This window comes from Suncus etruscus, chromosome 16 (assembly GCF_024139225.1).
Source record: "Suncus etruscus isolate mSunEtr1 chromosome 16, mSunEtr1.pri.cur, whole genome shotgun sequence".
Classification (NCBI taxonomy): Eukaryota; Metazoa; Chordata; class Mammalia; order Eulipotyphla; family Soricidae; genus Suncus; species Suncus etruscus.
In genome coordinates this window covers 46,941,668-46,955,435 of record NC_064863.1, presented here as the reverse complement: position 1 = coordinate 46,955,435, position 13,768 = coordinate 46,941,668, and the positions used below count along the sequence as shown (strand labels likewise).

General features: G+C 37.3%; 1 protein-coding gene across 1 annotated transcript in view; it reads left to right on the top strand.

Annotated features, from left to right (window-relative positions):
• PPAT (phosphoribosyl pyrophosphate amidotransferase) overlaps nucleotides 1-13,311 on the top strand; it is a 33,888-nt gene extending 20,577 nt beyond the window's left edge. The window contains 8 exon segments of the mRNA XM_049789946.1: nucleotides 1,192-1,304; nucleotides 1,394-1,539; nucleotides 2,729-2,801; nucleotides 4,092-4,243; nucleotides 6,485-6,612; nucleotides 7,180-7,401; nucleotides 9,506-9,626; nucleotides 12,392-13,311. Coding sequence (XP_049645903.1) covers nucleotides 1,192-1,304; nucleotides 1,394-1,539; nucleotides 2,729-2,801; nucleotides 4,092-4,243; nucleotides 6,485-6,612; nucleotides 7,180-7,401; nucleotides 9,506-9,626; nucleotides 12,392-12,588 — 1,152 coding nt within the window. The 3' untranslated portion in view covers nucleotides 12,589-13,311.
• Nucleotides 13,312-13,768: the final 457 nt, after the last annotated feature.

The window sequence follows — 13,768 nt, the reverse complement described above, 5'->3', positions numbered from 1 at the left end:
CATCTTTGTCCTGCCCTCTTAATTTTGTTTACAATAAGCTTTTCCTGCCTCCATATGAAAAATAGTTCTGTTTTGAAAGTCTCAGAAATATAAATGAGAATGAAACTCACAGTTCAAGATAACCACAGTGGTTTTTGTTTTGTTTGTTTTGGGGGGGCCACACTTGGCTCTGCACTCAAAAATTACTTCTGGCAGGCTTGGGGGATCATATGGGATACTAGGGATCAAATCTGAGTCAGCGTGTGCAAGGCAAGCACCTAGGCAAAACACCTACCTGCTGTGCTATCACTCTGGTCCCTAACCACTATAATTTTAATTCTAAAAAATCTAATTCATTCTTTCTGGATGTGTGCCTTTATACAAATACTAATCTTTACCATTGTACATCTTATATAAGAAGAAATTGAAATATAAAATACTACTTACTGAAAATGTGTTGTGGTGTCAGTTTAAATACTCAGTTAACTATATTGGTGGATGCCCTTGTCTTGCTCAGAAACTCTATTATCATCATAGAGTGCAGTCACAGTTTTTATTACATCTACATTCAGTTGTTCCATACAAGGGATGCCTTTCTTTTTGCCAATGATAATGGGAATGGAATACTCATTATGTATTGGAATATCGAAGGGAATAGTTGCCCTCAATACCATCAGCACACCTGACTGGAACATTACTGCTACTGTTAGTGACACTCCTATGGAAATGTCAAGGGTAGGAAAAGTTAAAGCCACAGATTTAGAAATTATAGAAAAAGATTCCCAAATCTTCATGACTACTCTCCCCACTGCAGGCAGACCTGCATTCCTTCGAGTTCTGTTTTTGTTTTGTGTTTGTTTGTTTGTTTGTTTGTTTGGGCTACACCTGGAAATGCCCAGGGATTACTCCTGGCCATGAATGTGGAGCTGGATGGGTTCAGCACTTTGCTAGGCACCTTAATTCTTGCACTATATCCTTGGCTTAGAAAACTTCCTGAAAGCACTTTTTTCCTTCTTAAAAAAGTGTTTGGAACTTTCTTGCATCCTACCTGGCATTCTATCATATGGCAACACACATATGATTAATAGAATGAAGGATCTTTTTCATCACGCATCACTGCCATTCTTGAATTCTTCTTATTATGGGAGCTACTGGTGAAGGGTGAGGTGGAGTTTTCTTTCTAATGATTAAATTTTCCCCCCTTCTGAATAGCTTCTGCGTCGTGGTATTGGCCTGTCAACAAGTTCTGATAGTGAGATGATCACCCAGTTACTGGCATATACCCCTCCTCAGGAGCAAGATGACACCCCAGACTGGGTAGCAAGGTAATTAGGCAACTAGGCACACTTGCAGTGGGACCTCACACAAGCACACATTTGAAATAATCCACTATTTTTTCTTTTGTCCATTCCAGGATTAAAAACCTAATGAAGGAAGCACCCACAGCATACTCTCTGCTTATAATGCACAGAGATGTGATTTATGCGGTACGGGATCCTTATGGAAATCGTCCTCTGTGCATTGGTCGTCTTATTCCTGTATCTGATATCAATAATAAAGGTAATGAAAATCAGATATAATATCATTTCTTAGTCATTTAGAGAGTTATTGTCCTACTGGCACATCCAAAAATCTTTAGGTATAGGAGTTTAGGAGTGAGAAAGGGCTATGTTTAAAAATGCATTTAAATTTTGTTTTAATTTTATAGAAATTTATCACTTAGTTGACATAGTTGACCATTATAAGTTTGTTTCCAGATAAGTGAGAGAAAAATTATTTTTTAAAAAAAAGAATAGCAAGAAAAAGAGAAGAAGGAAAAAATTTTGGCAGAAGTTTTAGAACACACTCCACAAAAGCCACAGTATCAGTAATAGTGCTTTGAATTCCTGGACAGTTTCATCTGTATGATGCGGTCATCCTATACACCAAATCTTAGATGCCAATGTGTAGTTGAGGTCACTTACTATTAGGAAACAATGAAAGAACAGAATGGAAAGTTAATAACAAGAGCTTACTAAAATTTCTGCCACTGTATTAATGATTTCATTGGAGCTATAAAGAATTTTTACAGATTTGCTTGCCACTATATTTTTAAATTTTCTTTCTACTCTTTTTTTTAATTGGCCCATTGTCAACTAACGAGATTGCCAGCTTTCTGCAGTGTGGCCAACTTATCCATGATTTTTCACAGCTTACATTTCTTTTGAGAAAAAGTAAATCTATGGAGCTGCCCCATGTGAAATGGTGACTGCCCAAAATGTATTTGATATATATAATTTGTAAAAACTTCTGAGAGTGAGTTGCTTTTATTGTATTTAATGATATTTATATCTTACTATCTAAATATACTTTTCCTATCCTTTGTTCAGTCTTTTCATGTGTATGGTGATTTTATTGATTTTCCTTTTTATGTATATGATTAATTTGAAAAATTCATGTTTGAAGGAACGTTAGTGATATTTTATCTTTGGTATAAGTCAAACGAGGACTCATGTATGCTCTAGAACTGCATTATCTGTGAACTCTTGTAAAACTATTTGGTGTCTCATGGTTTCCTTAAAATTATTATTAATGTTTGTTTATGTGTTTGTTTTGGGGTCTCCACGAATTATTGGATGCCTGGGATTGAACCCTTGTTGGCATTGTGCAAGAAAATCCCGGCCCTTGTACTACTCTAGCCCAGGCTTAAAATTTTTTTAATTCGGTAATTGAATATCTTGTATTTTTTTATTTTTCCCCTCCTCCCCAGAGAAAAAATCTTCAGAAACAGAAGGATGGGTGGTGTCTTCAGAATCTTGTAGTTTTTTATCTATTGGTGCAAGGTAAGTGTGATCTTACCTTTTCTTTATTTTTTTTTCCTAGATTTGTTTTTTATTTTTATATGAAAGTTTTTTCTGTCTCTAGAAAAATTCTGATAAATGCAGTTTATTAAGTTGCACTGACTTTAATCGGTATTCTATTAATATCTTCTAATTCTGAAATTGACGTTTTACTGATACTGCCTTTATTACTTGATTTATTCATGCTAGGGATTAAATCCAGGTGTCATGCAATCAATTCAACATTGCCACAGAACCATGTCCCCCGATTCTCTGATAATTATATTAGAAAGAAGTGGTCTCAATAAAGAGTAGTTATAGTTAAAAATTTGCTAAGTTGAGATACAAATTTTCTCTTTAAAATAATCAATAAAATTTAGAGCTTTCAGTTTTAGGGAGGCTGTGGGCCACACCTGAGGTCCTGGGGACTACTCCCAGTCTGGATTTGGGGGTCAATCCAAAAGGTGTTCAGCAGAGTAGTCAGAGTCAGGGAATGTTTTGGGGTTCTTCCAAGCTGAGCAAGCACCTTACGCCCTGCCCTTAGTATCTTAAATTTTGGTTTTAGTTTTTGGGCCACTCAGAGCAATGCTCAAGTGTTGCTGTTGGCTCTACACTCAGGAATTACTCTTGGTGGTGCTTGGATGGGCCATATGCAAGACAACTTTCCTACTCACTGTCACTGAACTATTACTCTGGCCTCATTATCCTTTTTTTGTTTGTTTGTTCGTTTTGTTTTTTTTCCTTTTTGGTGTTTGGGTCACACCTGGCAGTGCTCAGGTTACTTGTGGCTCTGCGCTCAGAAATCGCTCCTAACAGGCTCAGGGAACCATATGGGATGCCGGGAATTAAATCCGGGTCCGCCCCCAGTTGGCTGAGTGCAAGGTACCCTACCATTGCTGTTGCTCTGGCCCAGTATCTTAAATTTTAAATTAGCATTTAGGGGTAGTGATTCAAGGAAATGATAGCTGGAGAAATAGTTTTTCAGCTATCTCTAGATTTAAACGAAACCTTTTTCTTTTTTCTTCTATAAGAGAGTGGAATTTAGCATGTTACTTCCAGCTTTAGGACTAGCCAAAGCAGAACTAACAATAGTTTTATTTATTTAAAGTCTTCTTTCTTGGGTGGGGGAGGAAGGGGATGGGAGGCACTGGTGGTGGGAAGGTTGCATTGGTGAAGGGGGGGGGGTTTCTTTTTAATAAGTGAAACCCAACTACAGACATGTTTGTAATCATGGTGCTTAAATAAAGATTATCAAAAAAAAAAGTCTTCTTTCTTTAACATTTTTTTCCTAAGATATTATCGTGAAATCTTGCCTGGAGAAATTGTGGAAATATCCAGACATAATGTCCAAACTCTTGCTATTATACCAAGATCTGAAGGAAACCCAATGGCGTTTTGTATTTTTGAGTACGTTTATTTTGCAAGACCAGATAGTATATTTGAAGGTAAATATAATTTTATTAGCTGTTGATATAAATTTGTTACTTATTTCATTGAAACATGAAGCAAATGCCATTTAGATGTTGTAGGCATCAGAGTCTAGACTTCACAAGACCATTATGTTTACTTTTTTTTTTTTTTTTTAATTTGATTGGGGAGGAGTTTAGGCCACATCCAGTGGTTGGTGCTCAGAGGCTATTTCTCTGTTCAGGAGTGACCCTTAGGATGCTGGGCATATACCCTTACTTAGAGAGGGGCATATGCTATACTGAAGATTCAAACTGTACACCTGTATCTTTTCAGTGTTATTTCTGCCTTTCATCTGACACTTAAATTTCATTTACCTTTTAAGATTACAGAGTATGATTTTTAGATTTTTATGGAAGATTAGTTTTTCTTCTTAATCATTGCAGTGACTTTTGTTTTTGTTTTTGTTTTTGAACCACCTCTAGCAGTGCTCAGGGGTTGCTCCTGGCTCTGTGCTTAGAAATCGCTCCAAGTGGGCTAGGGGGATCATATAGGATGCTGGGGATCAAACCCAGGTCTGTCCCAGGTTAGCTGCATGCAAGGCAAATGTCTTACCTCTGTGCTATTGCTCTGGTTCCTTTTCTTTCTTTTAATGTTCAAGATTATATGTGTTTCAGGGATACCATTTCATGTTCCTTCAAAATATGTTACCATATCACACCCATTATCAGATAACCAATATCCCTTATCTTAATTTTTAGTCTTTTTTTTTGGGGGGGGGCCACACCCAGCAGTGCTCAGGGGTCACTCCTGGCTGTCTGCTCAGAAATAGCTCCTGGCAGGCACGGGATTTGAACCAACCACCTTTGGTCCTGGATCGGCTGCTTGCAAGGCAAACGCCGCTGTGCTATCTCTCCGGGCCCTTTAGTCTCTCTTAGTTCTATGGTGAGTCCAAGAGTTTGTTCGCTTACTTTGTTTCTTCATTTACCGTATATTTGCCGGCGTATAAGACGACCCCTAATTTTGCAGTTAAAACATAGGTTTAGGCCTATATTCTCTGTATCAGACAGAACATTCCTGTGCTGCAACTGTATGTACCACAGTGAGCCAATCACAACACGCAAAGGTTCAAAGATTATACTGTAATAGACTTTCTCTTTGACTCTGGCCAATCTGAGCAGGCTTTTTACAGTATAGATTTGGGTCCAGAACATTGTCTAATTTGCATACATAAAAAGCCTGCTTGGATTGGTTGAGTTAGAGAGGCGGTCTGAGCAGCCTTGCAGTGATTGGTGCAGGATCGAGTTGGAAAATTCATTTTGTGGCAGTATTAAGACAATTTTTATTTACGGCATATTGAAACATTTTTTGGGATATACTCGGCGTATAAGACGTACCCCGATTTTCGGTTGACTTTTTTTTTTGTTTCAAAAGTCGTCTTATACGCCGGAAAATACGGTACTTTAAAAAAAGAAATTGGGGCCAGAGCTATATAGTACAGTGGTAGGGTGTAGCCAACCCAGGATGAACCCGGGTTCAATCCCTGGTAACCCATATGGTTCCCCGAGCCTGCCGGGAGCGATTTCTGAACTCTGGGCCAAGAGTAACCTCTGAGCATTTTTTTGGGTTACCCCAAACAAACACATATTTTAATTGGTTTAACATTTAGCAGTATAGGGGCCAAAGTGATAGAACAGCAGCAGGGCATTTGCCTTGCACTTGGCCAACACAGGACGGCATCCCATATGGTCCCCCAAGCCTGCCAGGAGCGATTTCTGAGAGCAGAGCCTATAGTAACCCCTGAGTGCTGCCGGGGTGACCCAAAAACAAACTAACAAAAAAATTAGCAGTATAAATGTTTTTTAACGATATATACATATGTTGTACCTATCTTCAATGTGTCAAAAGTCTTTTGCCGTTTGTTTTGTTTTGGGGCCACACCTGGCAATGCCCAGGGGATTTGATTATACATGGTAGGCTTATGTGAGCCATAATGGATGCGGGGTCAACCATTTGCAAGGTTCCTTTATCATTAATAATTTGTCTTTGACCCCTTACATTAAATCTGAGACTTTCATTCCATTGTTTTGTTTTTTTTATGGTTTTGCAAATCTCTTAGTTTGTGTATTTCCATTTGAGGATTTATAGAGCATTTATTTACCTTTTATACTCTTAATCTATAAGTGTTCTAACAAGTTAGTTTCTTAGAATAGTGGTATATATTGAAATATATTAAATATTGACTAAAATTAATTCATTTCTTTTTGCTAACAATCTAGACCAAATGGTTTATACAGTAAGATTTCGCTGTGGTCAGCGACTGGCAGTTGAAGCACCTGTGGATGCAGATATGGTTAGCACTGTCCCAGAATCTGCCACACCTGCTGCTCTTGGATATGCAGGAAAGGTATCTTCTCTTAAATATTGGTTATGAATTGCTCTGCTAGCATTATATGAAACATGATTTATTTTAGGGAAAAGAGAAATGTTGGTGGTTCCTTTGCCACGGCAACTTACTTCAGCCATTTTATTCATTGGCATTTTTGTGCAACCTTCAAAAGATTCACCTGAGTAGAGTAGATTGTTTTCTTCATTGAATAGTGGTAACATCAATATATTATGTAGGTAAATTTTCCTAAAACGAAAACCTTCTTGAAGAACTCCTGTACTACTGATATATTTAAAATGGTTTCCTAACTAATATAGGTCATAGTAGTCACTTCTGTTTGTATGTATCTTAGGACTTGTTTGATTTCATTTTTATTAACAACCAGATGGATCATGTAACTTAAAATACCCGACATTCAATATGTCAGGAAGTTGAGATTTTTGTTTTGTGAATGTTTGTGCCTGTGTGTGTCTGTTTGTGTGTGTTTATGCAACTTGCTGACATGAAGTAGAAAACATGACCTAGAGAAACAGTAGACAAGAGTTCTCTGTATATTGCTATTCATTGTCATTTGTTTTTTCTCAGTGTGGTCTGCCATACGTGGAAGTGCTGTGTAAAAACCGGTATGTTGGCAGAACGTTCATTCAGCCAAACATGAGGTTAAGACAACTTGGTGTTGCAAAAAAATTTGGAGTATTGTCAGACAACTTTAAAGGCAAAAGAATTGTTCTTATTGATGATTCCATTGTGAGAGGCAATACCATTTCACCCATAATAAAGCTGCTCAAAGAATCTGGTGCAAAAGAGGCAAGTAATATTAAAGTTTATCCAGAAGCATCAATGTTAACTGTAATACTGGCATAAAAATACAGTAGATCAAAATGTATAGTTCAATATATCTAAATGATGTTTTTCAAATCAAGCTGGTTTACAAAAAAGTATACCAACTTGTAAATTATGCAATAATCTCTTGCAAACTGTATATTAAATTTATCCCTTAGATTAAAGGAATCAATGTAAAAATTAATTAAAAAATAACTAGCAACCCTCACAAAATAGTCATTTCACTTTTAAAATCTGTAGTGTCGGGGCTGGAGCAATTGCGCAGTGGTAGCATGTTTGCCTTGGCATGTGGCTGACCCAGGATGGACCTTGGTTCGATCCCCAGCATCTCATATGATTCCTGAGCGCATAGCCAGGAGTAACCCTGAGCGTCACCGAGTGTGGGACCCCTCCCCCCAAAATATCTGTAGTGTCAGTTACTTTCTCATTTTACGACAGTCATGTGAATATAATGATACATTAGGTTATTCTTTAAATCTCAATGCTTATTCTGAGTGTTTCAGGCATTGAAATGATAGAAATGAGATGTCATTTAAAACTGATAGGTGAGGGAATTCAAAAATAAAATCTGTTGTAGAAGAAAATAATGTTGAAAGTAGTAGGACAATCCATATAAAAGGCTTTAGAGATAATCTGCTTTTCTATTACTGTCATAATTATGATAATTTTCGTGTTTTTTTTCTCACTTTGAAATTTTGTGAAAATAACGTAGTAAGAACAAAAGTATACACAATTCAATGAAAATTATTTAAAATGGAAGAGTCAGAAACAAAAAAGGAGGAGTGGTTACAAATGCTTTATATATGTATTAGCAGAATAGTATAGTGCAGTATTCCCAAACTTAATTGGCCTACCACCCTCTTTACAGGAAAACAAAACAAAAAAGAAAACTATAAATCTACCTTCTTTATGCAAACAAAAAAGCATCCCTGTTTGCATCCGGGCTTCTACTATTCTGCCATCCTTCCCTTCATTCAAATGATCCCTATGGGGTTGCAGGCATGGGTCTGGCTCATATTAAGAAACACTGATGAATTGAAATATTATCAACCAGTAAAAGCTGTAATATGGAATCTGCATGGGTTTGAAAGAATCTTTGCTTATCAAAAGGTAAAAAAGTAAACGTGGACAGTATTTATAGTCATGTAAATATATTTGATAAAAAGCAGAAAATGATTGAAAAATACATAGTATATATGTAATTGAATACATACATATATCTAATATTACAGTTTTTGTTGTAGCTTAATTATGTTTTATTTATGAAATGGTAAAAAATTTCATGCTAAAGGTGTAAACACATTAGGAGACAATATAGGTAACTTTAGGGCTGTAGTAAATTCATTAAACAAGAAATGAAAATAGGGGCCGGAGCGGTGGCTCAGCTGTAGGGCATCTGTTATGCATGCTGCTGACCTGGATGGACCGTGGTTCCATTCCCCGGCATCCCATATGGTTCGCCAAGCCATGAGCGATTCCTGATGGTATAGCCGGGTGTGGCACAAAAGCCAAAAATAAAAATGAAGAAGAAATGAATATGGAAAAGACATCCTTGTGTTTTTATGTAGCTGGAGGAAATAAAGGACAGATCTGAAAACAACCATTTATAAGCAACTGAGATTTGTAAGTCTTCTCCAAGTCACTAATAGAGCCATTCAAATAGGAGTCTGGTAATGAGTGAATTCTGTACATTATATTGTTGAATGCTGCTGTACTACATATATACCACATAATTTTCCAGGATTCTTCTTCCTTATTAACTCTGCAAAAGAAATTCAGTGCTGGGTAGAATACATACCTAGCACAGGTAAGTGATACTTCCTTAGTATCATTGAGAGTAGTCATTGTAAGAAAGAACAGAAATCTTGTAGTGTATCTTAGTATTATATGGGATGCCAAGATATTCCTGTGTTGGCTGTATGTGAGGCAAATACCCTGCCACTGTGCTGTCACTCCAGCTCCATCATTACTAAATATTTTATAAAATGATGTTATGTTGCATTTAATTACAGATTTTTTTCATTACCATAAAATATCAGACTAATGTGTGAAATGATTTCTTTCCAAGGTACATGTTCGAGTAGCTTCTCCGCCAATTAGATATCCGTGTTTCATGGGAATAAACATACCAACAAAAGAAGAGCTTATTGCTAATAAACCAGAATTTAAGCATCTTCCAGAGTATCTAGGTGGGTACTAAATTTCTATAAACTTTATTTTGAGTGTTATTAGGTAAAATCTGAGCTTTGTCAGTCTTTATATTTATAATGAAAAGTAGTGTTCATTATTAGAAGTAGACACTTGAGGGGGGCAGAAAAGTAGTATGGTAGGTACTATACTTGTATTGCATGGAACATCTCTGGTTGAATCCTCAGTACTGCATATGTCTCCCTTACCACTGCTAAAGGTCACTCTTGAGCACTGCTGTGTTTCTCACCATCACTCCCTGCCCCAATAAAAATAGAAAGGGAAATGTTCAGAGAATTGGACCTGTACCATTTAAGGCCGATGTTAAAGTATTGAAACATAATTAAGAACATACTGTCCAGCTCTCTCATTTTATAGACAGGGTTAGAGGAAGCCCCACTTCCCTGGCCCCAGGCTCCAAAATTAGATGTTGCTTCCTGTGCTGTTAGCAAATACTGTGCATGCCTTTTCATCCAATGTAGTACTTAATGGTATCTAAAGACACCATACTAAGTGGTGTATTGGAGAACAGAGTTCAGTAGAGGAATCTAAGCTTATCAGTGACTTTAATCTGTAACTTCACAAAGAAAAGGAAATAAAAAGATGAAAATAAATTTTTTTGTTTTTTGGGTCATACCCGGCAGTGCTCAGGGGTTACTCCTGGCTCCATGCTCAGAAATCGCTCCTGGCAGGCTTGGGGGACCATATGGGATGCCGGGATTTGAACCACTGTCCTTCTGTGCCTAAAAGGCAAATGCCTTACTGCTGTGCTATCTCTCTGCCCCCCCCCCCCATTTTTAAGGGAGTAGGTGGTAAGATAGTACAGTGGGGAGGACTTTCGCCTTGCACACTCCTGATCCAGGTTTGAGCATCCCAGATGGTTTCCCATGCTTGTCAGAAGTGATCCTGAGTGCAGACCCAAGAATAAGACTTAAACACTATCAGGTGTGACCCAAGAACAAACAGAAAAACCCATAAAGGACAGATCCCAATAAAAAATGGAAATCGTTTTACCTCAAAGATAGAATAATTGGAATGTATGTTCAAACAAAAATGAAAAGGTTAAGCTCACGCCTTGCATACTAGAGGCTGGGGTCTATCCCTGGTAGCAGTGTTTCCTTGAACCACTACCAACAGTGACTCTGAGCATCATAGGTGTCATACAAAAGGCAACAAAAAAGCAAAAGTGAAAACCTTATGAAGCTTATCCTTTTTCTTTGTTTTTTGGTGGGTCACACCAGCAGTGCTCAAGGTTCACTCCTGGCTCTGCGCTTAAGGTCATTTCTGGTGATGCTCAGAGGGAAACACATGGGATGCCAGTGAACCTGTGTAGGCTGCATGGTGCAGGGTAAATGCCCTCCAGCTGTACTATGGCTCCAGGCCCCAGGCTTATTTTTATTTAGGTAATTGGGAGACTTAGATTGGGCTTATCCTGTTTAGTCTTTGTTTTAAAAAATTAGTTATGGGCTGCTTAAATGTAATATAGCTGCTCAGCAAGTGTGCCTTGGCACCTTCATCTTTTTTTTTTTTCCCTCCATTTTTTTGGGCACATCAGGCAGTGCTCAGGGATTACTCCTGGCTGTGCTTAGGGTTCACTCTTAGGGTTCACTCTTGGAGGAGCCTTGAGTAGCGGAGATCAAGTCTGGAGGAATGGCCACATGCAAGACAAACACTTCACTTGCTGTACTCTCCTCTCTCCAGCACCTTATTTTAAACCTGTTAAGCATTCTTTTAATATTTGAAAATATAAATAATTTATTCCTTGGTGGAGAGGATATTAGTGAGCATTTTCTTGCCAGAAGTACATTTGTTGTATACTGACATTAAAAAAAACTGTATTGGGGCTGATAATACAGTGGTAGAGAATTTGCTTTGCATGCCACTGACCCAGGATAGATCCAGGTTCGATCTCTACATCCCAGATGGTCTCCCGAGTCTGCCAGGAGTGACTTCTGAGTGCAGAGCCAGGAGTAACCCTGGAGCACCGCTGGGTGTGGCCCAAAATCCAAAAATAAAATAAAGTAAAAAAACTGTATTGAGGTCATGTTTTTCATATAAGAAAAACAGATTTGGGTCCTCAGTGACATTGAGCTTAAGTTTGAATGCGGATCTTTTTAAGGTCAAAATCTGTTCTCTCAATTAAAAGTTACTCCTGGTCCTGAGCAGGGGAGGTGACCAAAATAATAAAGAATAGAACATTATTTTTTTTTTTGCATCAAAGACATATCTTAACATGTTGAAGCACATGATTTACATCCAAGAGATTCCTTGAGCATTGCCAGGTGTGGTTCTAAAACCAAAAATAAAATTAACTCCTGCAACCTCTGAATGCTTTCTAGATTAGAAGCTTCCGCCATTTTAAATATTTTCTCAAAATTTAAATTTTAGATTTTATAAAACAGTAAAATCCCTTGTTTCTTTGAAACATACCCCCTTTTAAAACAAGTGGTTATGGGGGCCTGAGTGACAGGACAATGAGTGAGTTGCTAGTTTTGCATGTGATCAATCTAGGTTCAATCCCCTGTATCTCATGATTTCTGGAGTATACCAAAAGTAATCCCTAAACATTGCTGCCCCAAAGCACCCCATACTTTTACCTGAAAGTGGCTGAAGTCACTATGTGTGTGTGTGTTTCTGTGAAAACAGGTACATTTATTCTGTGGAAAACTAATAACTATTGTCTGTTGTGTCAATTCTTACTTTTCCCAAAAAAGTCTTAATTACCTTTTAATCCCCCTTTTACTAACCCCCTCTTTTTTCTTAATAGGAGCAAACAGTGTTGTTTATCTATCTGTGGATGGACTGGTCTTATCTGTACAAGAAGGGATAAAACTTAAAAACCAGAAAGTGGAAAAACAAGATAATATGATTCAAGAAAATGGGAATGGTGTGGAACGTTTTGAAAACCATGGTCATTGTACAGCTTGTCTCACTGGAAAATACCCTGTGGAATTGGACTGGTAGCTGATTTGGTGTTCTTATTCTTTCAAGATGTGAAATTGGTGGAGATGTTACAGTTTTTACACATTATGTATTTACTGTTACTCAGTTGGTACAATGTAAAATGTGACGTGCTTGTGTTTACCTTTATAAACCAAAGTACATTGTTTTCTTGACTAAATTCTAGGTTGGATGAGCTTTTCATTTTATTTAGTAGGATAGTGCTTTGAAGCTACAAATAATGAAATTATATATTTAATTTCAGAGCATCAAAGTATAATGCAAAGAACAAGTAATGTTGTATTGCAAAATAGTTTACCTTTTGTGGAATGTTTTTTGAAAGTCCCTGAAACTCAGTTGTGGAGTATTTTCATAGTTGACTCTTGCTGATTATTTTTAAAAAGCAATATATGGAAGTCTTTTCTTTCATCAGCATTGGCCAGCCTTTCTCACCTATTCAATGAAGGAATTCAATGACAAATAAATGCACAGGACCATGGTTCAGTTTGTCAGAGGATAAGTGAGTTAAATAAGTAGAATATTTCCTATGAAGCTCAAATATATCATACCTCAAAGGTAGGGTGTCTGACCCTTAGAATTAGTTGTTTGTAGTTGGAACCTTGGCTTCCCTATCTACCTTTTGACAAATCTTAAAAGGAAAAAATAAATTACCTTAAGTTGCCTCACTTTCCCCACCAATGTAATGGGTTACTTACATGATAAACTCCGTGATAGGGATGTTAATAAGTGTCATGTTTTTAGTGGCTATAGCCATTATATCACCCCTACATTTTAAATTAAACTATGATTCTTGACTTTGGAAATGTTGACTAATGTTGACTGTTCATCTGTAATTGAGATTTCATTATAATTTTCTATTGGAAGACAGGATTTGGAAGGGTCTTGCTGTGCTCTCTCTTTCGTTCTTTCCTCCCCTTTCTTTTCCTCTCCTCAGCAAGATAGTTTTGTGAACAAAACTTACTTAGAGAGATGTGAGAGGAGAGAAAGAGGGGAAACGTGTTCAAGAGAGAATACAAGCTTCTCCAGAGTGAAAATAAGAATGCAAAGAAATACAGAGGCAAGCAGGGGAGTTGTATGTTCCAAGAACACAGGCTTAAAGAGTAAGTTTTTTTTTCTGAAATGTTTAAATAGTTGTAAAAGCATGTCTGTAGAAGATTTTTCATTCTACGCTGGACTGAAAATA